The following is a 25,289-nucleotide window of genomic DNA, read 5'->3' as shown; positions in this document are numbered from 1 at the left end:
CTGTCCAATCTATATAGTAGTAAGACTTCTGCAGAAACAGTCATGAAAAGAGGGCTTGTTCTTGAACCTGGAGTACAAACGTCTCTGTAAACCCCCAACATAGTTTAAGCGGGCCTGCAATGCTTTTTTATCTAAAGGATCCATGGTCATGAAGTTTTACGCCTTCCATTGACTCTGGTTTACCATTTCCAGCCATGGGGAGATGCAGGAAGCAGCAACTCTCAGGCCACTGCTTCCCATGGCTCCCTTTGTCTGGAAGCAGTGAACTGGAGCCTTTGGGAGCCGCAAGGCTCCATGGCTACAGACCCTTTAATTAAAGAAAGTGGTGTGGGTCCACTAGCAGCTCTCTCAGAACGGTCCCATGGCCCACTTAGAGAAACACTTAAAAACACAAGTGGTCCTGTAGTACCTTAGGGTACATCTACATAGCAACATCATTTTGAAATAACTAAGTCCGCGTCTACACAGCAGGCAGTTATTTCGAAATAATGTCAAAATACTGTCAAGCTGGAGGACTTCGTACTCTGACTCCTGAACCCCTTATCGTACGAGGAATAAGGGAAGTCAGAGGAAGAGTGCTCTATTTCGAAATAAGTGCTGTGTAGACACTGCCAATTTAGAAATAAGCTATTTCGAAATAAGCTACGCAATAGATGTAGCTCAATTTGCATAGCTTTTTTCGAGTTAAGCACTGCTGTGTAGACACACCCTAGGTTGTGACCACTAAAGCTCATAAACTAGTGTGTGTGTGTGTGTGTGTGTGTGTGTGTAGGTAGTGTCTCTGGGTATATCTATGCTGTGGGACAAAGTCAAATTAAGATATGCAGCTTCAGCTGTGTTAATTGTATAACTGAAATCAAAGTAGTTTAACTCAGCTTTTGGTTCTGTCTACTGCAGGAAGTCAAAGGGAGAACACTCTCCCTTCCACTCCTCATGAAAGCAGGGTTAGTGGCATCAACTGGAACACCTCTCTCATTTCGAATTAGCTTTCTTACTTAGATTACTAATTCGAACCCTGGAAGATAGACAGCGGCAGCTTCGATCTTCCTCTGCAGTGTAGACGTACCCATAGGTGCTACAGGACCATTCGTTGTTTAAGTTACAGACTAACACGACTACCCCCTCTGAGATTTTGAGAGACATTGGTTTAAGTTTAAAAAAATGGGGGAAGGAGGCGTTTCTCTGAGCAATTATCTCTAGTCAGTGGTGCAATGTGACCGACTTTCCCTAATGCTGATATGACAGACTTTTGAAATGAAGCCTAGTGCTTCAGCACACTCTGCTTCCTATATATCATTCATAAAACATGGAACAGAAGAAGAATTGTGCCTAAATACATATATTCTTCTCTCTTCCTACAAAAGGAAGTAAATTAGAATAAATAGGTCAATAGGAAGGTAAAAATATATCGATGTGTACAAAACTTCATAGCCAACAACCTGGAGCTGTATTTTCTTTTCAATTCTAATTTTAGACAAATATTTATATTTAATTATTTATAACAAAAAATTTACCTTACAATGAGAACTTTATAGCAATTAACTCCAGCCCATAACAAAATGTAATGCCAAGCTTTGAAAATCTCTCGCATAGAAAGGATTCGTAATGAAAAGATTAACACGTCCTAGATCAGTGTTTCTCAACCAGTGGCACAAGATCTCTTAGGGGTACTCGAGAGAAGTCTGGGCAGTAAAACAACACAACTGAAATTTGGAAAAAACTGAATTTTTGTTTGAAGTTTTACAGCGTTTTATTATTTTTATACTTTTTATACCCAAAAATGTCATTGCTCGCCTGGCTACGATCAAGTTGTTTAAACAAATGTGTTACAATGATAGAAAAAAAATTGTGTCTGAAAACTGTAGGTACTGGGAGTACTTATATTTAAAGGGGAGGGGGAGCACTTGATTTTAAAAAAAGGTTGAGAAACACTGTCCTAGCTGATAGCTGCACTGTAAGTGCTGCTATATTAAAAATGTTTTCTATCTAGAAGTCACTTGTGTATGGTTTAATTTCTTATAGCTGAATTCTTAGTGCCTGTATCCCAATATATTTTTAATGATAATAGCATTATAAAAATCCACAAATTAGCCCATTACATCTCAGTACTCCTTATTAACTTGGTAGCCCTGCTCTTGAAAAGTGAAGGCAAAATGGAAAAACTAGCCTATTATTCAGTACTGCCAAAATTTCCAAAGCTCAGTGCAAATAAAAATGCTAGTGTTGCCTTCCTGTTAGATCAGGCTCTTAATTGTGGGTACCTTTGCTAAATCCAAATACCACCACCTGACAACGGGTCTTATGGTCCACGGTGCACAGGTATTATAGCATCACTTCTTCCTACTTGTATTAAAGTTTCTGTCTGGTTTTCAAATTATGTGGCCTTTTAGGATTTCCCCAACGTAGCTGTCAGACTGTTGTATGCAGGAGGCCCCTGACTTGTGACGCGATCTGTTCCTGGGGAAGTGTCCTAGTTGGGGGTGTCATAACTCAAGCCCTCATTTATGATAGGTGCCATTGTAAATGCGGGGCCGAAATGTAAGTCGGGAGTTTCCAGCCTCTTCCACACACACAACCATTTTTGTAAGTACAGGGGGTCAGTACTCAGGCAGTCGCATGTGAGGGGCCTCCTATAAATAATTATCTAATCATTTTGAGGGAACTGTGCTCATAGAATGTTTTCTATTTCCCTCTTTCTTCCTGTCCCCCTAATGCTGTAGCAAATTCAGTAACCTCTGTCTTCCTTGCTTCTGTAATTATGGTGGGCTTAGATAGTACTAGCCAATACATGCAAAGATTTCCTAAAAGACTATTTATTTTGCAGTATCATTAAAACACCCGTGACATTCTGGAGGAGGTGTGGGCAGACAAGTGAACTATTGATAATTTTTGTACCACGAATAAACATTTTTTTCTTTTAATGAAATAATTTGGTTGTTTTAACCAAATCAAAAAGAAAAGGAACCACAGCAATGACTTACCATGTAGCTCTGTTGTGTACTTTGCTATTTCTTCCTTCTTTCAAATAAATCTTTGAGTTATTTTTTCTTTGCCAAAAGGCTGGTGTTCTGATGAAACTTGGCAAATAAATTCTTGGGTTGGAAGCAAAAAAAATCTTTAAAATATATTTGCAAATCTGTTTCCTGAAGTTGGCTGAAATTGTGATGTGCTATATATATTTTCAAACACTTTATAGTTCTAAATCCTCCCAAAAAAATTTGCAGTTATTTTTTTCAATAGGAAATTTTCAAATCATTGGTTTAATAAATAACACGCTAGTTATTTCTTTGCATGTACATGGGGTTTTTAAAAAATAATTTCCATGAGAATTTACAGTGCATTTGCAGACAGCTGCACCAACACATGCCAGGGAGAGACCGGCCAAATTTGATTCATTTGGGGATTTTTTTATACATCAAGTTTTAAAATGAAGGATTTTATGTTGAGTTTCAAGCTTTAAAAAATCTTCTTTGAACTTGCTCACTGCAGTTCTCTCAGACAACCCTGCAGTAATGTATGCAGTAAAAAGAGTTAACAAAACACAGATTTTATCAACTCTTAAGAAGTATATGTAAAATTATTAATCCTATGCAATTATACAGCACTTTCCATCCCAAGATATCTCATACATCTTTACAGACGTACGTCACCCTCATGTTACAGATGAAAAAAATGAAGCAAAGCAAGCTTCAGTGCCTTGCTTAAGATCACACAGCAGATAAGTGGCACTGGCAGCATGAGGAGTAAGAGTTCCAGTCACATCACTAGATCCTAGCTCCCTCTCTATGCAGTTTTTCCTTTGGAAAAATGTTTAATGCATAATCTGTTACAGAGAAGTGTCAATCAGAGCGCACACACAAATGAAATTTCTATCCCTGAGTACTACAGCAATAACCGAGGAACACAAGATAAGGGACAGAGGAAAGATATTAGGATAATAATACATGAAATGTACCTCTCACAAATATAGAGCCAGTTCAAACCGCCTTTTATCCCTCCCGGGACTTCCTTAGGCAAATAGTGATTTTAAATGGATGGTGCAGCACTGAAGTCAGAAGCCCACTTAAAATAAAATAGCAAAATAAATGAACAAGGGTGTGCTTACAAAGTATCCAGCAAAGTAGGCTCATCCTTGTATTGCTATGCTCTCGATTTCAGTGTGTAGTTAGGCTGACTCTTGGTACCCTGACTGACTCTCCTCGACTTCCTGGGTTTCTGCTCTCTGGTGACAGATACTATTCAGTGTCCCAGAAATCCTAAAAGGACTCAGTCTTCCCTAGAGTAGGAATGTGGGGAGCCAGAAAGTTCCTCAATGGCTTTGATGTTTCCCTCCCAGCTACACTCTAAACACAACCAACCAGAGTAAAATCATGGCCTTTGGGTATGTCTGTAAATACAGAGCTACATCTGCACTGCTGCAGTCCATCATGAGCGTGTCTTCACCAATCAGCTTAATCAAAAAAAAATCCCACTTCCACAAGTAGCAAAAGTCAATGGGAGAAGCACTTTGTATACAACCGCTGATGCTGGTGTAAATTCTGTCACTCAGAGGAGTGTTTTATTCACACTCCTAAGCAACATAATTTATACCAGCATAAACTGAAGTGTAAACCTAGCTTCTGTGTCTGGTTGTGATAGTGTTGCTAGCCAGTCAGTTCTATGTCTGCCCTGCACTTTAGACAGTCTGGGAAACAGTTCTGAACATCTGTCATCTTTGCTGCTTGTAGTCCAGGGGCAAGTCCCTTAGATGCTCCACCTAGGGATATAAGCAACTAGTCAACTATCCAATAAGCATAATCTTATCGGATAGTCAACTGGTCCCTCCTCCCCCCTTGCTATCTCTATCAGAGAAAGGCAGCGGGGAGGGAAGGGGTAGCAGGAACCGGTGCTGGGGGGAGCTAGCTTAAGAGCCAGTTCCCCCCAGTACCATCTCCAGGGGGGTTGCAGGAACCAGGCATGATCCAGAAATCAGCTGATTCCCAGCTTGTGCCCAGTCCCAGACACTGTGCTTCTGCTTTTTAAATGTATTAGGAGTTTGCCGGGAGATAACCCCGCTGTGGCTCCCCCACTTATCAGCTAATTGACTAGTTGATGGAAATTCCATTAACTAGTCAAATAGTTGCTTAAACAAAATTTAACATCCCTTGTTCCAGCTGGTATTTGAGGGGCACTCCTCCAATAAGGCTACATAGGAATAAAGATTGGGAGTGTAGACCATCACAGACCAAACCCACTGTGTCCTGCACAGCTGCATAAGCAGTAGATGAATTAATTACAAATAATGAAGTAAAAAAATATACAAATGACTAGCATCCCAGCGGGATTCAGTCTACAGATGTGACGGACTAGTCACTTCTCCCCCCCTTGCTGCCTCTATCAGAAAGAGGCAGCAAGGGGAGAAGGAGGAGGGGGTACTTGCAAGCGGCAATACCGCTTGGAGCCTGGGGCCAGACCCCGGGGCTCCACACAGCATTGCTGCTTTGAAAAGCCGCATGCAGTCCCCAGACTGCATGCGGCTTTTCAAAGTGGCAGCACCATGTGGAGCCCAGGATCAGCTGAGGAGTCCCCCCAGCCTGACACCAGGCTCCCCGCAGCATTTCAAAGCGGCAGCGCCACATGGAACCCGGGGTCAGTGGGGGAATCCCGAGCTAACACGGGCTCCACATGGCGCTGTTGCTACATTTCAAAGGTGGAGGTGCCCTATCAACTAATTGAGTAGTCCATGCAAAGTACATTGACTATTCGATTAGTCAGTCGCTATTTAATGTCCCTAATTCAGTCTCTCTTTTAAAGGTCTAAACACATATTTACATAAATGCTGCTTTATTTGAGACAGGAGTATTCCCACAGCAATTGTTTCACTCTCTTGAGTACTTTTATTATAAGATTTTAAAATGTCATTTTTTTCCTTTGACGATAATAGGGCAATTAAATTATAGCTCAAAGCACCATAAAGTACATTTTAAAAATAATTAATTAAGGTTACTAAACAGCAGCAGTGTGGTTACATATCACTACATTTAACCTAAATACTTAAAAGCAAGGCATGTTTATTTTATATTTTGGGTTGCACATATAATAAGCAAACATGTTACTCTTATCAAGTATAAAGAAAATATTTAATCACAACACAGTCTGCAGTTTTGCTTATGGAAGTTTTATCATCCTCTTTCTGGATCAAAACATTTTCTGTTAATGGACAATATTAGATAGGAAATGTTATCAGTTAATAGTGGGATTTTAAAATTAAAATATGTAGAATTACATAAGAACATAAGAACGGCCGTACTGGGTCAGACCAAAGGTCCTTCTGGCCCAGTATTCTGTCTACCGACAGGTGCCCCAGAGAGGGTGGACTGAAGACAATGATCAAGCGAGAGGCCAAACAGAGACAAACAGAGGCCAAGGACACCATTTTATTCCCTGGCTAATAGCCTTTTATGGACCTAATCTCCATGAAATTATCTAGCTTCTCTTTAAACTCTATTATAGTCCTAGCCTTCACAGCCTCCTCTGGCAAGGAGTTCCACAGGTTGACTACACGCTGTGTGAAGAAGAACTTTCTTTTATTAGTTTTAAACCTGCTACCCATTAATTTCATTTGGTGTCCTCTAGTTCTTCTATTTAGGGAACTAATAAATAACTTTTCTTTATCGGAACTCTCCACACCACTCATGATTTTATAGACCTCTATCATATCCCCCCTCAGTCTCCTCTTTTCTAAACTGAAAAGTCCCAGTCGCTTTAACCTCTCCTCATATGGGACCCGTTCCAAACCCCTAATCATTTTAGTTGCCCTTTTCTGAACCCTTTCCAAGGCCAAAATATCTTTTTTGAGGTGAGGAGACCACATCTGTACACAGTATTCAAGATGTGGGCGTACCATAGTTTTATACAGGGTCAGTAAGATATTCTGGGTCTTATTTTCTATCCCTTTCTTAATAATTCCTAGCATCCTATTTGCCTTTTTGACCGCCGCTGCATACTGCGTGGAAGTTTTCAGAGAACTGTCCACGATAACTCCAAGATCCCTTTCCTGATTTGTCATGGCCAAATTAGCCCCCATCATACTGTACGTATAGTTGGGGTTATTTTTCCCAATGTGCATTACTTTACACTTATCCACATTAAATTTCATTTGCCATTTTGTTGCCCAATCACTCAGTTTGGTGAGATCTTCTTGGAGTCCCTCACAGTCTGCTTCTGTCTTGACTATCCTAAACAGTTTGGTATCATCTGCAAACTTTACTACCTCACTGCTTACCCCTTTCTCCAGATCATTTATGAATAAGTTGAAAAGGATTTGTCCCAGGACTGACCTTTGGGAGACACCACTAGTTACCCCTCTCCAATCTGAAAATTTACCATTTATTCCTACCCTTTGTTTCCTGTCTTTTAACCAGTTCTCAATCCAGGAAAGGACCTTTCCTCTTATCCCATGGCCATATAATTTACACAAGAGCCTTTGGTGAGGGACCTTGTCAAAGGCTTTCTGAAAATTGCTGCATAAATGTTTGTGATTTAAAAGGGAAAATAATTTTCTGTAAAATTATTTGTGAACTTGCACTTAAAGCTCTTTTGTTAATGTTTTGTTACATTTCTTTTTCAAACGGGATTTGTATTGTGTTTTATATATGGTACTTTATGATGAAAGAACAGCATTTATTTTGTCAGAATTAAGGTTCTTTTGCTATGTTTTAGTTATATTTATGTTTCTTTATGCTTGATAATAAGAATAATGTATTTACCATGTGGACACCATAAGTTTAACATTGTTTTTAACTGTTTCTTGTTATAATGTGTTTGTGAAGACATTTAGGCCCTGTTGTTTAATTACCACCCCTGGAAAAGAGAGGCATTTCCTGAGCATATTCCCACTAATCCAAATATGTATTTTGTGGAGCAGGAGAAAATGTCACTTAAACAGATCCAGGAGTTTCCATTCACATTGAAAAATTAGTCTTAGCCTTTTTGGAGATAAAAGGAAAATTACTGCAACTCCCTAAACATTTTACTATTCATGCCTTTAAAAACTGACTCTTTCAAATGTCAAAATCCACTCTGTTTTAATTTAGTGGTATAATGTGATCTTATATATCACAGATATCACACTCTCTTTTCAAAAATTGTGAATAGCTAATTTAATAAATCAAATATGCTAGAAAACAGTCTAAATGCCAAGAAAAATGGCCTCAAAATGTGAAATTGTGAGGATTTCCCCCTCCTTTTTTATGTAGTATTGTAAGGAGGATCAAAAGCAGCCTTAAAATGGGATCCTTTGCATGGTTTAAAGCAATGCTTCTTAAACCAAGGGTCCAGGACTGTGTTCCCTGTAAGCTGTATGCTTGTGGGGCTGCCCAGGAGTAATTCAAATGCCACCTCACTGATAAGCAAATTTGAGAAGCACCAGTCTCCCTCGTGAAATTTGTATCATATAGGGGAAAAGCACACAAAACAACAGATTTTATGAGGGGAGATCAGATTTCAGTGTGTGTCGTGTTTCTTATGGCTGTCAGTTTGGTAGGGCCCTATTCATACTGCAGACCTTTGGTGTGTGCACTTCCAATTGAGAAATATTAATAGAGGAGGAATTTTACTGGCTCATTGACAGTGGAAAGGCAGAATTGGATACACTTCATTTCTTCCCCAACTCAGTTTTCACATTACATTATACCACATTTATGTGAATGTCACCATTGCCTTATGCTGTCATCTTTTGCTAGCTAATTATTTAAGTGGTGAGTTTAATAAATTATTTCATTGCGATCAATGCAGGTTCTGGGTTGACCAATGTTAAAACAGAAGAGATCTCTGAAGTAAAGATGGATGCAGAATTCCGACATGATTCGGGATATGAAGTACATCATCAAAAATTGGTAAGTGAACTACTCAAGCTTTGAGTTTGTTTTGAATGATTGTGGCTAATAATGTCGTTGCCTACAGGGACATTGTGGCCCACATTTTTTAATTGTGTGGTTTGGAAAAATATCTACACCTAATTTTCATGCACATACACACACAGTCTGATCCTCCTCTTAGTTGGGTATAAATTGGGAATAATTCTTTTGGATTCAGGGAAAATACAACAGTGTAAAATTAGTATGAGAGGGAACGTAAACCAACAATTATCATATTTGTACATCAGTTACCAACCAACCTGTATGGTCATTTATGCCAAGTATGGCCTGTATCGTGCACTCCCAGTGCATCGTTAGACATGAGTAAAAATACTTCTGAAAGATCAGTTTGTTCCAAACATATCAGGGAAACAAGGTGGGTGATGTAATATCTTTTATTAGACAGACTTTACAAGCTTTCAAGTGATATAGCACTCTTCTTCAGGGCTGCGAAACTCATCTAAGTGAGTGTTTCTCAGTCTTTTTGACACCAAGGACTGGCTTGCTGCCTTCTTGAACAGTGTAGGGGAGATCTCATGGACCAGTTGTTGAGTAACATTGCTCTAAGGGACCGTTCATGATGAAGGTAACCACTCACCTTGAATGGGCCCATAAACAACACACTAACTACTTATGCTAAACACTCAGTTCAATTTTGTGTTTAGCTGGCTCTGGGTATTCCTACATTGCAATTAAAAATCCATGGCTGGCCTAGGCCCGCTGACTCTGGCGAAGGCACAGTTTAATTGTGGTGTGAACATTCAGGCTCAGATTGGTTAAGTGATTGGAGACTCCCAACTCAGGCTGCAGTCAAAGACTGAACATCTACACCACAACTAAATAGCCCATTGAGCCCCCAAGAGACATCATAACTCAGCTGCTGGTGTTCCGTTACAGTGTAAATGCACCCTGATTACCTTTCCCAGGCCTGAAGAAGAGCCCAGCGTAAACTCAAAAGCTTGTCTCTCTCTCTGACAGAAGTTGGTTCACTAAAAGATATTACCTCACCCATGTTGTCTCTGTAAACCCAGCTAAGATGCATTACTAACACGAGGTATGCAAACAGGTCAGGGAGAGTAAATGTGACAATGGAGGTGGGGAATGAAAACATAAGGCCGCAGGCCTAGGATTTCGTATTCCAACCTGCTTGTCTGAAATTTTGAAGCATCCAGAAACTAAACAACAACGAAGAGGTTTTCACTTTCAGTTCTGTCGTTACCTCGGTGGAAGCAAAGGATTTCAGCTAAGTCACAGCAGCACTCCCACCCAGGCATTGGGTTCAGATGCCAGTGCAATCCTGGAATATCACTTAGGCCAAATGTAGTCAGGCCACTTGAGCTGGACTCAAAACATTGCCATGTTCCCTCAGGCACTCAGGGCCTAGATTCACAAAAGGTTGTAAGCACTGCAACTCTAAGCACCTAGAGGCATTTACTAGGACTGAGGACTCCCTATATGGCGCATGAGAGGAGGAAGGGACCTAGGAATGGGAGTTGCAGAAGTCATGCTGACATGGGAATTAGTGAGGCTAGCCAATAGGAAACACCAAGGAAAGGGTATAGTCTAAGCCCTGCCTCAATGGGAGTTGCATTGCCTCCCTCTAAACTGGAGTTAAGCAACTGTCTCCACTTGGCATTCACAGCTGTAAACCCTCTCCTTATGCTGGGGAGGTCACCTAAGCCATTCTTGCAAGAAACAGCAGCAGGGAGAAGCAGCTGCAGTGTTCACCTTGTAACCGTTAGCCCAGGTGTTAGGGCACTCAGCCAGCAATTGGTGTACCTGGGTTCAAGATGATCCTGCCTCTCAGATGATCATCCTAGCCTTCCCAGGAGAGTTAGGACTTCCCATGTCAATGCTCTAAACACTATGCTGAAGGTTATAAAGGGTCTGCCACATCCTCCCTTTCCCCCTCTCACTCATTTTCAGAGGAGGAGTTTCTCCACTAGATTTAAATTGCCACTGCAGTTTCTTATATCTTTATTTTGTTAGCTGTTTTTGTATAGTAAGCAATAAAATACACTGAAAGTGCACTGTGAATCCTGTGGATACATTTTCTCATTTGGATAGTTTTGTATCTTCGAATAGGAACAGATCCAAAGCCCATTCGGAAAGAGAAAAGTTTTTGATCAGGACCAAAGTAGTGAAAGATTCTCTCAGTAGTGTTTCAGTACTACAGGCAAATAATTAAATCTGGTTTTTTGCTTCCTCTTTTGTCAATCTCCTATCTTAGAGTTCTAAAATCCTTATAATAAACTTGAAAGGTTTCTTTTTTAAATATATTCTTCAACCTAAGCAATGCTAAAAAATTTAAATTAGCATGGGACTCAAATTTGCATTTGAACTAAGTAATGACTGTGTAAAAAGATACTTATCTCTTTGATGCTGAGAATTGAGAATTCCCAGGGTGAGAAGCAAATTCAAAATGTACTAGCACTAATCTGGGAAATTCTGCCACACCTTGCTCAGAAGGGTTAAATATTATGAGAAAGGTAACTGGTGAGAGGAAACCTGGCACTTGTCCATTTCAATACTTATTTTCCTTTTATTGCCTGTGTCACACACAGTCAGTTACAGTAACTCAGAAAGTTACAGTGGCAGATATCTGTGCAAGCAGTTAGGAGCTGCAGCTCCCTCTAGTGTGCTAGCGGGGAAAGATAATATACTGTATGTAGTAAAAGGAATGTTGTATTTCTAAGAACTGATTTTAAATTGTACTATATATCCTGTGTTGTCTACTGATAGCCAGAACCATGACTTACTATTAATTAGGAAGTCATCCTCTTCATATATCATGCCAGTTTAGTTTTTATTGAAGGCATATATTGAACTAGTATTCCTTTATTTTTCAAATGTACTTGTGACTGAAAATACATGACAGTAAATTTCTTATTGCCATAGTTTTATCTTTCAAAGTGTCACCCGATTAGGTGTAAATTGAAAACAGTAGGTATAGATATTCTCTTAGATTATTTTTTCTCATCTGGAAGATTTTTAAAGAGGCTTTTTAGAATTGTTACTGAGATGCTGTGTATTCATATTATAACACTAGATTTACCCAGCATTGCTCAGGTCCTTAACTCAAGAAGTTTTGTTTTTCTTTATTTAAATCATTGGTCTGTGGTGAGGCTGGGGATTGGGGTTCAGTATGCAGGTGAGAAGCACCTGTACAGCTGGGGGAGGGGTGTAGGTCCCTCCAGTTAGGGAAGGGACAGACACAAACTCTCTGAAATATATAGTAGGTAGCTGTCCCTTTCTCCACTGCTGCCTCCTGCTGGCCCAATGGGGTTATAGCTGTCCCAGTCCCCATCTCTAGCGTCTTGCATATCTTAGAGCAGTGGTTCCCAAACTTTTCGGCATCACGCCCCCTTTTTGATTTTTGAGAAACCCTCACGCCACCACCACCCCCACCTCCGAATAGCAGCAAAACTTGAGCAAGAAAAAGGAACTGACTGGGGCCGAGAAAGAAAAATAGCAGCAAAACTTGGGGGGGGGGGGGGGAGGGAGGGCTGGGTCGCCTTGTATCCCCTCCCCCCCCGAATTTCTTCATGCTCCCCTCCCCCAGTTTAGGAACGCATGTCTTAGAGCATATCTATACCTATCCCAGGGAGAAAAGACTACCCCAGCCCTCTTTTACCACAGCAGCTTTGGACCAGGTGAGAAGTACCTGAACAGCTGTGAGGGGGATACATGTTGCCCAGCTAGGGAACAGAAATACAGATCTTGTGGTAAATTCTACAGTACAACTGTCCCTCCTACCAGACCCCTTCCTTTCATTTTATGAGAAACAATTGAATTCCAGGCACATCCCATTGTCCTGGAACAATCAAACCCTGACCTTGCTTTAAGTTATGATATGAGGAAGCTGCATTGCAAATTTGGTGGTCCTAGCTCTTAGCATTTAGGATTTCTTGAACAAATGGACAGCTAGACAGATGCACAAACTCTCAAATATATAGTAGATAATGTAGGGCTGCAATTAGTAATTGATCTGAAGTTGCAATTATTTTTCTATTAATGAATATTTGTCTGTTAGAAATATCATAATACCTGAAAATCCTTCAGCTCTTGCTCTTTTGCTAACCTGTAAGAAGCAAATTATCTAAATTTAAAATAAGTATATTCACTTGTTTTTGTTTATAGGCATGTAAAATTGGCAAGAGACATTAACACGGCAAACTCTCTACATTTTGTGTTTGCTACATGGCATTATTAACATTGCTTAAACATCTCTTGCTGACAGTAACGGAACAGCATATTTAATGTGCATGTTTTAATATCTTTTCATGGAAGACTGTTTTCTTTAACAAGTGCAAATGTGATACAGCTCTTTATGATTCTTAGATGAGAATTTAAAAAAGGAGACTGACACAAGAAATCAGCTGAGTATTATGCTCTTTAAGATGAAGAAAGTGTCATAGTGACATTAACTTGCCCTGCTGGCTAAATGAAGATACAATAAAGTGCAAATAATTTCTCCTCTATTTAATGCATATACACTTAGGGCTTGCCTACACAGAGACCTAGTGCGCACCAAGCCAAAATGTGAATGTATGTCAGAGTGCACTACAGAACTTTTTAATGAATGATGGCAGAATCTACTCAGCAACTTAGAGTGTGGCAAGCTAGTGTATCGTATGCTAATGCCCTGGCTAGCCAGGTACTTAGGCTAGGTCTACACTGCGAAGATAAATCAGAAAAAGAAACTTCTTTTTCTGCTTTCCTGTCGAAAGAGACTTTTCAGATATTTGGTGCATCAACACTGTGCCAAATTTTGGAAAAAAGTCCTCTTTCGACACATCCCTTCTTCCTCGTAAAACAAGGTTTACAGGGATGGCAAAAGAGCATGTCCACATTTCTGAAAAATTTTCTGAAAAAGCAGGTGCGTTCCTTGGATGCAGCATTGCTTTTCCGGGATACCTCTGGTATCCCAGAAAAGCACTGCAGTCTAGACGTAGCCTTAATCTTTGTGTAGATGAGACCTTAATCTGATTATAATCAAGAAAGCTCATTAAGAAGCAGACAGGCAGTAGTTATTTTAATTATATAAAAATGAATTTAAAATTTTTCCTCACTCTGGAGTAGCATGATTTCCCTTACTAAACACCTGAAAGAGATAAATCACTTTGCTTTCTCCCCTTAATCCAGCCAGTTATATGGAGACTTCATTGTTATCCTGTAGGTCTGAAATAAACCTTTATATTGGACAAGTACATGATGCTTACCCAAACCAGTCCTGACGATATGTAAATTCATGAAACATTTCATGGTTAGCTACACACACTCCAGGCTGATTGATGAGGATTGCAGGAAAATATTGGGAGAATATACATATTCTCTACCTTTGAGTGGCTATCTGCTGCACTAGCCTGAGCAGCAATTACATATCATATTACAAGAGCCTCTAAAATAGAAGGGTGCTGCTGGCTTGGCGGCCATGGAAATAAGTCCTCCATTCGTTCACAGAACCAGTATGTGTCAGACAGGAGCTCTTCCACACTTCCCACACTGCTCGTGTACCTTTTCTATGACAGGGAGAGCCTGCTGTGACAGTGACCAGGTTGCTGCACTGCTGAAGAGATTGGAACGTTGGAGTCATGAAATAACACTTCTGTAAAGTCCATGTCAGCACTTTGTAAATTGCATAGCATACAACTTAGCTAAATAGCAAAAGGGATTTCATTACTTATCTGCTTTATTTTTGTTTCCTAGGTATTCTTTGCTGAAGATGTGGGTTCAAACAAAGGTGCCATCATCGGACTAATGGTAGGCGGTGTTGTCATAGCAACAGTCATTGTCATTACTTTGGTGATGCTGAAGAAAAAACAGTACACATCCATCCATCATGGTGTAGTGGAGGTAAGTAAAAGTTACTAAGGAAAGCTGCACTTAACATGAATGGAGGTGGCAGCAGAGTGCTGCATACAAGTGTGTAAATCAGGGGTCGGCCGAGGGGCCACTTCAAAAAATTTTGAAGTAGTCCTGGGCCATCCCAGAAGGGGGGGGGGGCTAAACTGGAAGGGGTGGAGTAGCTCCTTTGCCCCCCCCCCCCCTAGGTGCCCTGGAAGAGGCTTGGCATGCTCCCCCACATGTGTGCTGCTAGCAGGGCGCGGGCAGAGCGAAGAAGGCTTCGTGTGCTCCACCACCCCCAGATCCTAATTGGCCTGGGGGCGGGGGAGCAGCAGGGCCTCTGCGGGCCGGATTCAGCCCGTAGAGGCCCTTTTGCCCACCCCTGGTGTAAATCCATGTGTTTACAAATGGACTAAGAAAATCAGCTCCTTAGTTAACCATTATTTGAAAATAGTATGGCTGTCTCATGTTAAACTAATAATTTTATTCAGCAAGATGGAACTGAATGATCTGAACAGCATAAACATAAGCATAGCAATCCATAGGCTGTTCCCAGTGGGGCCAACAGCCTTGCCAGGCCCCAAGGCAAGGTGGAGGGGTGGCTCCGCATTCCTGGAAGGAGCATAACCCACGGTGAAAGGGCCAAGGGCAGTCCGCCTTTAGCACCACGCCAACCACAGCGCGTGCCCCACGGCCCTCACAGCCAAGCAGAGCAGTGCTCCTGCCCTCCCATGGGAAATCAAAGGGGCCTCTGGCTCCTGGGGTAGTAACAACAGAAGCAGTCAGGAACTACAGGCCCCTTTGAATCACAACTGACCTCTTTACGCACCACCACTCCCTCCCAGCCCCTGGATATGCCACTTCTAATTCAATCAAAATCTGAAAAAATCTCTCCAGGACCGATGACCTTGAAATATTGATTTCCCTTTAAAATTTAACTGCAGCTGCAAAGGTAGTATTGGTTGAAAAAGTTTTTACTATTGTTGGAAATGCACATGTAAGGCCTTTATTTTTATTAATTTGTAAAAGGTTAACTAAATAATTAGGATGGGGGGAAAGGGAGGTTGCCTGTGGATTGTACTCTGTTACACTATATTGTATTGCTTTTTACTTGATCAACAAGATTAATTCTAGCTAATAGCCTTTGGTTTAGAGCAAACATGAAACTGATAGATTTGAAACAGCACATGAGACTTGCAAGATCTTTTCTCAGAATGAAAGCTGTTTCGTTTCCCAATGTATCAAGTAAATCTCTCACATGCTCATAATAAATTTAAAATAGTACTGCTTCTACCACCTGCTGTGACTTAATATAAAATCACTAAATAGACCCCAAACAAATGAATTTCTACCTTTGTTGATGATATCCAGCACACTCATTGTAGCTATCTGTTAACTTTGTATTAGTGCATCATATCAGGAAATCCTCAAGAGCTTCAGGACTTTTCTTTCCAGAAACCACCAGATAACAAAATTTAATTTAATTCAAAATTGAAAATGTTCAATTTCTTTAAATTGTTGCTGAGACAAATGCACCTAAGGGTACGTCTAGACTACAACCTTTTGTCAACAGATACCTGTCAACAAAGAGCGGCTAGACTACATCCAGTTCTGTTGACAAAGCAAGTCGCTTTGTCGACATGACAGTGTAGATGCAATAACCCCTTCTGTCAACAGAACGGTCATTAAAAGGTGTTATTCCTCGTAGAATGAGGTTTACAGCCGTCGACAGAACTCAGCAGCAGTGTAGAAGCAGGTATAGTTTTGTCGACAAAAGTCTACTTTTGTCGACAAAACCCTGTAGTCTAGACACACCCTAAGTGACACCTCAGGTCCCATAGCATAAATAGGAGGGATGTTTCCTAAGCCTGCACAGTGCATTATTCAGTGCAGAAGAGTTTTAAAATTTGAGAGTCTCAGCTTTATTTTTGTGATATATTTACAAATTGTATTTAGTGTTCTAATAGCCTAGGGAAAAAAAATGTTCTTGTGACTGATCCTGTGCTACAGAAGCTCCAACTTTTCATAATAAAATGACAAGGATAGTCTTAGATCTATGGAAATTTTCCATAACAGAACTAAATCAGAAATGTTAGCCTCGCTCTTGAAAATACAGTCCCAGCTTATGTACAGCTGAGCAGAATGTCAATGGCAGTGTAAATGAGTGATGAATAAATAATAATAATAATAGCTGGCTAGCTCCTATGAGGACTGTTGAATCTAGCACAAATGCCTAATCAATTAATCAGTACGGATATTAAGGCATTATGGTCTAGTGGTTTATATTTGAAAATAGGCATCAGGATTGTTTGATTGTGTCTAATTTTTGGCCTTAAGCTAATCACTTAAACTCTCTGCCTTTGTTTCTTACCTGCAAAACTGAGATAATACGTATCTATTTCCTAGGGGTGGTGAGGGTTAGTTAGTAAATGTTTATACAGCACTTTTAATTTTTTTAAACTCTGTAGGCAGTAAATTCTTCTTAACAAAATGTCTTTGAAGTAAGGATATTTCAGTCCAAAGAGGATTAATTTATCTAGGGTTGTTCACTAAAGGCATAACATTTAAAATATCTGGTCTACATTAGTTGTATTTTGACAAACTAATTTGTATCCCATCTGTTTACCTTGTGTTCAAAACTGTTATGACTACAGGCAGTCCCCGGGTTACATGGATCCGACTTACATTGGATCCCTACTTACAAACGGGGTGAGGCAACCCCACACTAGCTGCTTCCCCCCAGCAGACCAGGGAGTCGCGAAGCTAGCCTCCGCCCCCTCCCCCCCCCCCCCCCCCCAGCAGACCAGGGAGACGCGGAGCGGCTTTTCTCAGCAGACATCTCAGCTTGAGAATAAAGGACTGAGGGAAGTGAGGTGTGGGAGAATAAAACTGAGCTCTGGAGAAATGTTTGGCTAAAGTTTCCCCTACAATATGTACCAATTCTGACTTACATACAAATTCAACTTAAGAACAAACCTACAGTTCCTATCTTGTACGTAACCCGGGGACTGCCTGTATTTAAATGTATGTTAATGGGTACAAGGTTACAAAATAGTTTCCATTAAAATATCCTCTTTGCTTTCCAAAAATTCTGTACTGGGGATAAAATTCTTAATATTTGTTATCTAATTAATGGCTTTAAGAAAAAAAAAGCCAATAATCACTTTGAAAGGTATTGCAATATCTTTTAAAACAAAACATTTAGAGACGGACAACTACAAACAATTTTTTGAAAGGGGAGCAAGTAATTGATTGATATAAATTATTGCAAACAGTTAAAAAATTTGGTACAGATGTTATGCATCATCACCTCAAAATAAAATCACAAACCCTAAACAAACATCTTTGCTTACAACATATTATAGGAATGTTCCATATAGTGTAATTGAATAGTCGTGTAACTGCTTGAAATCTTATCTGTTACATGACTATTCGATAGCCCCTGGGGGTGGGGCCAGCAGCCAGTGGACACCTGGCCCCACCCCCTGGGGAGCCCCCTGCCACCCTGCACTGCTGCCAAGCAGGAGCCAGTCCACAAGGGGAGACAGTTTAAAAACCAGCTCCCTGTGCAGACTGGCTGCCTGCTGCCGCCTCTGTATCAGAGTCAGCAGTGTGGGGTGGCAGCAGCCCCTGTTCACAGGGATCCTAACTCCTGCAGACTGATGGGGTGGGGGGAGGACAGAGGAGGCTGCTGCATCCAGCCACTGTCATTGGCGGCCCCAGGCTTGCCATGGACAAAGGCTGCTTCAGGAGCTGGTTCTCAAGATGTTCTATGTTGCATGGAGTAGCAGGCTCAAGAAATCCAGGTGATATTTCCTAGTAGGAATGTCAACGTGTACACGCTTAGGCTTATCAGTTAATCTTATCAACTACACGCACTCCCCCCCTCCCCACCTTTGACGCCTCTGAGGCAGCAGTGCAGGGGTGGGGAGGACAAGCGGATCCAGCGCTTGTGGGGAGCCTGCTTAACGTTAGCTTCTCATGGGCATCAGCTCCCCTCCTTTCTGTCTCTGATAAAGAGGGAGCATGGGGTGGAAGTGAATGTAGTTGATAAGGTTAACTGATAAGCCAAGACTTATCACGTAGTTGACTACACGTTGACATCTCTACTAGGAAATATCACCTGGGTTTCTTGAGCCTGCTACTCCATGCAACATAGAACTTCTTGAGAACCAGCTCCTGAAACCACATGATCAGTGAGTCTGAGGTATAATCACCTGCAGAGAAGCAGAAAAAGCTTTATCACTTGACACTTCTAAACCAAACTGGAAAAGAAAAATTACAAGGAAATTTACAATAGTGAAAACTGACTGAGAAACTAGGTGTCCTAATCAGTCTTTTCGATCTATAAATTTCATGATTCGGTGGCAAAAGTAAATTATAAATTAGGTTATCAAATGTAGGTTTTGCCTTCATTCGGAATATTCTGCAGTGTTGTTAGGAGCACTTACCCAATTTTGCAATATTTCATAGATGAACCTATTTCTATGGCCTTTAAAATCCAATTGTGTACGCTGCTCCTGATCATCTGTTTGCTTTCTTGTCCATTCTTTCATTTCATCTGTATGGAGGCGAGAGGCAAAGGCAGCGTCTAATTACAGATCTCGCGTTGTCAGGCCACAGACTTAGCCTGACTCTTGCTCTCTTGTTAACAAGATCAAGATGGCTGCACACAAATTCCCTTATTCCCTTTTCCTGCCACCACATTATTAATTATTTGTATTATATCACTGTATAGGGCTCCAGTCATGGCCCCACTTGCACTGACCACTGTATAAGCACGCAACAAAAAGATTAGTTTTACTCCAAGGAGAAGGTAACCATCCATCCCATTTTAAGGCCTCTTCCCAGTGTCCCAACTTATTTTTTAAAAAATGGGTACATTGATCCCATATTTCCTCTACGGGGAGAGGGGGAGCTGCCAGCACTCAGGGCTTCATCCACTGAAGCCCCAAGCACCGGCAGCTCCCCTTCCCACTCTGCATGCTGCGGGTGGTGAACTTCATCCCTGCAGTGGAGTCGGGTGGGCGGGGAATCGTTGGCATTCGGGGCTTCAGTCACTGGAGCCCCGAGCACCGGCAGCTTCTCCCTCCTCCCCCTCCACACCCACACTCACTCACTCTCTGTGAGGCTGAAGCCCCGTCCCCTTGGTGTCCTGTATTTGACATAGGGAAATATGGTCACCCTACCCAAAGATCTAAGGGTATGTCTACACTACAGCATTATTTTGAAATATCTAATTTTGAAATAGTTATTTCAAAATACCTTATTTCGAAATAACACATCTACACACAAAATGCATATCAAAATAACTTCTTGCTATTTCAAAATAGCACAGCTACGCTGATTGGATGCTGAATTGCATTTAAGGCCAGCCAGAACTGGTTCCAGCAGGGCATCAGGTCAGAAGTTACCTTGTGGCCAGGGCGCCCAGCAACACTTATTTTGAAATGGCAGTTTTGGAATTGGCGCTATTCCTTGTGGAATGAGGTTTACCAATTTTGAAATAAGCACTCTGCTATTTCAAATTCATTTCAAAATAGCAGTTGGCTTGTGTAGACGCTAGGAAAGTTATTTCTAAATAACTTTGCTGTGTAGACATACCCTTACACTTATCCTCATGGGTTGTACTGGGTTGGACTTTAAAACAGGAATCTTTCATCGTTCTAATTAAAAATGTGCAGATTCTTGATGGTAGAACATAGTCCTAGCCAGATATTAAATCACTAAAGTATGTTATATACACCATATCCATGTATAGAGCAAGTGCTAACCTGTGACAAGAGGGTATCCTCTCAAGGGCTACGTCTACACTGGCCCCAAATTCCGGAAAAGGGATGCAAATCAGGTAAGTCAGAATAGGGAAATCCGCGGGGGATTTAAATATCCCCCGCGGATTTAAATAAACATGTCCGCCGCTTTTTTTCCGGCTTGGGGAAAAGCCGGAAAAAAGCGTCTAGACTGGCGCGATCCTCCGGAATAAAGCCCTTTTCCAGAGGATCTCTTATTCAGGTAGGAATAAGAGATCCTCCGGAAAAGGGCTTTATTCCGGAGGATCGCGCCAGTCTAGACGCTTTTTTCCGGCTTTTCCCCAAGCCGGAAAAAAAGCGGCGGACATGTTTATTTAAATCCGCGGGGGATATTTAAATCCCCCGCGGATTTCCCTATTCTGACTTACCTGATTTGCATCCCTTTTCCGGAATTTGGGGCCAGTGTAGACGCAGCCAAGATGTTTTTAGCAGATTTTATGTCCCTCTGTGGACTCGTATTTTTACATTTTTATACATATCTGTACTGTGCTTTAAAAAAATTTAAGTCACCTCACATATTTTAAATAGAGAGGCGGAGTAAAAAATATTTTAAATAAATAAAATAAATATTTAAATAGCACAAGCCAGCCAACTAAAATGGAGATAATTGTTGAGAATTTTTTGTTGACTGCTATCACTGTGGGGCATAGTAATAAGGATTCTCCAGGAGAGGTAGGTAGAAAGAACAGAACAGTGGCAGGCTCAGAGGGTGTCATTAAAATGCAAGTGCAAGATTGTACACTAGCTGCTGAGCAAGTCATTGTACCAGACGTGTCTTGGGGATTTGAGTGCAGAGGTTGAAGAGGAGACAGGAGGTGACGTTCCCAAGGGTTTGCCTGCTCTTGATAAATGGGAATGATTGTTGACAGCTAAGCTGAGCATTCAGCCGCTGCTTGCACCAGCAAAAAGAAACTGTAATAGTCTGGCACTATAACAATGCTTTTTTTTTCTTTTGAAAAATGAAAGATTTGTCCCTACTCTCAAAAGCTAGGGAAATGTAAAAAACAGCTCCCGAGAGCAAACCTCATCTCTAGTCAGCAGCTGGTCTTCAGTTTGACTGAAGACAAACACCTGTCAGTTTTGTTCCAAGAAAGCTTGTGTACATTTTTACATCTAAAAAAATTACTCTTTGCAGGCTCGGCTTTAAAAGGCCTAGCCACCCTTTCATGAAAGTGTTTTCACAAGAGAAGTGTCCAATTACATTCTGGTACAGGGATCATAGAAGTGCCAATCAGACCCGATCAGCAATCCATCACACCTAATATCCTGTTTCCAATGGTGGCCAAGGGAGGGGACCAGAAACTTTGCTGTAGCCAGTTCTGGAACAAGCTCCCTGTAGAAGCAGGGGGTCCAGTTCTTAAAATTGGTGACCTTATTCGATAGAGAAGGGAAAGGATTAGTCTCACACATACAGAGGTATTTTTAAAGGCAATGTACAGTTAGTTGAAATTGGGACAAAGGTGGAAGGGAAGATTTTAGAATAGATGCCAAAATAGGACTGATTTTGATGTGGCAAGTTATCTGATACATTCTCCCATGTGAAACACTTCTTTTTTTAGTCAGTAGGATAACATGAGATAGGAGAGAGTTCTGATGGGAAGATGAGAGCCATTAATCTTAGCCACAACCCAAGCAGACAAGACCACAAAAATAGGGAGATTAGCTTACATTTGCCCTGAGTATAAAACAATGTGTCTGTGGTTTTCCTCTGGAGCTTCAGGTAACAACTTGTGAATGGGGACAGTCTTGTCCTCCGTACACTAAAATATTTCCAATATTGTAAATCTGGCATCAGGTTTGTTTAGTATGGAGAAAACAAGACTGAGGGGACATAACAGTTTAAGTACATACAAGGTTGTTGCAATGGGTGGAGGGAGAAAAGTATTCTTAACTTCTGATGATAGGATAAGAAGCAATGGGCATAAATTGCAGCAAGGGAGGTTTAGGTTGAACATTAGGAAAAACTTCCTATCAGGGTCTTTAAGCAAGCACTGGAATAAATTGTCTAGGGGAGATTGTGGAACAATACTTAATCCTGCCATGAGTGCAAGGGGGGCTGGACCAGATGACTTTTCAATGTCTCTTACAGTTCTATAAGCACTTCTCCTTTACTTATTCATGAAAAGGTTAGACTAAACTAGCCTGCTACATTAGATTTCTTGAGAGAATACATTTTCCATTATCCAAAAGGTTATTTTATGCTAAAAATAAAAATATTTTTGTTGAAGGTCATTACTTACAGAAAATCACATAAAAATTTTTATAGCTAATATTTTAGAATAGTTTAGAATCCTCTGTGCCCTTCCTGCTTCTATGTCTTCTCAGAAGGTAGAATTTTTTTTAAGGGTGATGGCAAACACCATTGGATATGTCTAGACTGGCAAGTTTTTCCGCAAAATCAGCCGCTTTTCCAGAAAACCTTGCCACCTGTCTACACTGGCCGCATGAATTTCCGCAAGAACACGGATTTCCTACTGTCTGAAATCAGTGCTTCTTGTGGAAATAATATGCTGCTCCCGTTCAGGCGCAAAGCTTTTGCGCAAAAGGGCCAGTGTAGACAGCTCAGGTTTGTTTTGTGCAAAAAAGCCCCGATTGCGAAAATGGTGATCGGGGCTTTTTTGCAGAAAAGCGCGTCTAGATTGGCACGGATGCTTGTCCGCAAAAAGTGCTTTTGTGGACAAGCATCCGTGCCAATCTAGATGCTCTTTTCCGCAAATGCTTTTAACGGAAAACTTTTCCATTAAAAGCATTTGTGGAAAATCATGCCAGTGTAGACATAGCCCATAGGTAAAGTAAAGCAAATAGAATAGCTGGTGGGTATTACAAAAATTAAACACAATAGCCCGATGATGATAGTTTTTGAATACACAACAGTTATCTCATTCAGCCAATGGATGTAATTAGGTATTTTAACACAGAGCTGGTGAGACCAGTCTGCATAGTGGAGTAAAATTTCACATGACTGTAATGTTCAGTGAAGGAGAAAACTTGTTGTAACCACTGAGCTGTTATTGTTCCTGTCTGCTAAGAAATCAACAGTACGTTTTAGTGTACTAAAAAATATTTAACTAGTTCAGAAACAAAGCACTGATATTGGGCAGCAGATTCAATCCTGGAGTGAGAGGGTGTAAATGCTATGGGATTATTGATTTGGGACCCTCATCAGTATCCTTATTTTTTTTTGTTTTTATTAGTGAATTTGAAAGGTCCCACTTGGCAACTATAGGTAGTGTCTTATAGGATCCAGCACAAGCCACCTATTGCTGTTCTTCCAAGGTGGTTATGTATTATTGATACACATCCCTACCTGGCACAGAAGGGGTCCAGGAAGTAAGAGACTAGTTGAGTAGTTGACTACCCGGTTAAACCTAGGCTTATCAGGGAGTCGAGTCACTACTCAATTATTGGATTGCCTCCCTCACTCCTGCTGCTTCTGTAAGAAAGGCAGAGGGAGGGGGAGCCAGAGCCAGCTTAGAAGCCAGCTCCCCCAAGCACCAGCTCTTGCTCCCTGCCACCCCTTGTTGCCTCTCTCACATAGAGGCAGCAGGGGAAAGTGACTAGTCAAATCACTACTTGATTACCCAATAAGCATATGCTTGTCAGATAGGGGACCAGTCTCTTTTGGCTGGTTTCCTTATTCACTGGAGAACCATCCCATCAGGCCCAGGTCGACAGACTCTGGTTAAGCTCTAAAGACTTACTATTAGGCTTTTCCTAGGAAGGTAGGATGCAGGAGTGAGGCCTTCATTTGCTTCTCTTTCTGTGGAGTTGGACCTTTCAAATTGTGTTTAAATGCACGTAGAGGAAATCCACTAAGCGTTCAGCATATATTTGGGAGAAGTAAGTAAACTTGAGCCACTGTGCGGATCAAAGAGGAATCCTGACTGCAGTCTGTTTCCTCTTCATGCTAGGTGGACGCGGCAGTGACACCAGAGGAACGCCACCTTTCCAAGATGCAACAAAATGGCTATGAAAATCCAACCTACAAGTTCTTTGAACAGATGCAGAACTAGAACACCACAACAGCCTCATGAGTTGGACAGCAAAATGATTGCTTCACTGCCCATCGGTGTTCGATTATAGAATAACGTGGAAAGAAACAAAAAACACTCTGTTTTATTATTTACTCATTATCGCCTTTGACAGCTGTGCTGTAACACAAGTAGATGCCTGAACTTGAAATAATAAAAATCAGTAATGTATTTTCTCTCTTTACATTTCAGTCTTTACACTACATTATTAATGAATGTTTTTTGTGTACTGTAAAGAAGTTAGCTGTATTTAACTATTGCATGGATAGAGTCTCTCTCCCAATTATTTATCATGTAGCCCCTTAGCCAATTGTATATTATTCTTGTGATTTGTGGCAAAAATTAAGTCCTAATTGAAATATGCTTTAAGAATTGATGGGGGATGCTTCCTGTGTCTTAGCTGCTTCTCTTTGCTGAGTATTTTTTTCTGATCACTATGCATTTTAAAGTAAAACTACATTTTTTTAAAGTATTCCAGATGAGTTATTTTCCTCTGCAGTTGCATTTTATTGTACAGATGGTTGCTTCTGCTGTATTAGTGATGTAGAAATCATGGGAATACACATTTGTTTCTTTGTGCCTGTTTTATGTGCACACTTTAGGCATTGGAAGGTAAACTTATTTTTTCCATGTACCTTTTTGATCTTTTAATAAAAATTAAAAAATGAAAAAGAATCCCTATTAATTGTGAGCACTTTCATAGG

At 40.9% G+C, this 25,289-nt stretch overlaps 1 protein-coding gene across 4 annotated transcripts in view; it reads left to right on the top strand.

Moving 5' to 3' along the window:
- APP (amyloid beta precursor protein) overlaps positions 1 to 25,057 on the top strand; it is a 313,107-nt gene extending 288,050 nt beyond the window's left edge. For all 4 annotated transcript variants that reach the window (XM_089773561.1, XM_089773560.1, XM_089773555.1 and 1 more), the window contains 3 exons: positions 8,776 to 8,876; positions 14,607 to 14,753; positions 24,466 to 25,057. In XM_089773561.1, the coding sequence (XP_089629687.1) occupies positions 8,776 to 8,876; positions 14,607 to 14,753; positions 24,466 to 24,567 (350 nt within the window). In that variant the 3' untranslated portion in view covers positions 24,568 to 25,057. The remainder of the gene's footprint in view (positions 1 to 8,775; positions 8,877 to 14,606; positions 14,754 to 24,465) is intronic.
- The last annotated feature ends 232 nt before the right edge of the window (positions 25,058 to 25,289 follow it).

This window comes from Pelodiscus sinensis, chromosome 1 (assembly GCF_052426305.1).
Source record: "Pelodiscus sinensis isolate ZL-2025 chromosome 1, ASM5242630v1, whole genome shotgun sequence".
Lineage (NCBI taxonomy): Eukaryota > Metazoa > Chordata > Testudines > Trionychidae > Pelodiscus > Pelodiscus sinensis.
The sequence above is the reverse complement of the archived record's forward strand: the minus strand, read 5'-3'. Positions and strand labels throughout refer to the sequence as shown.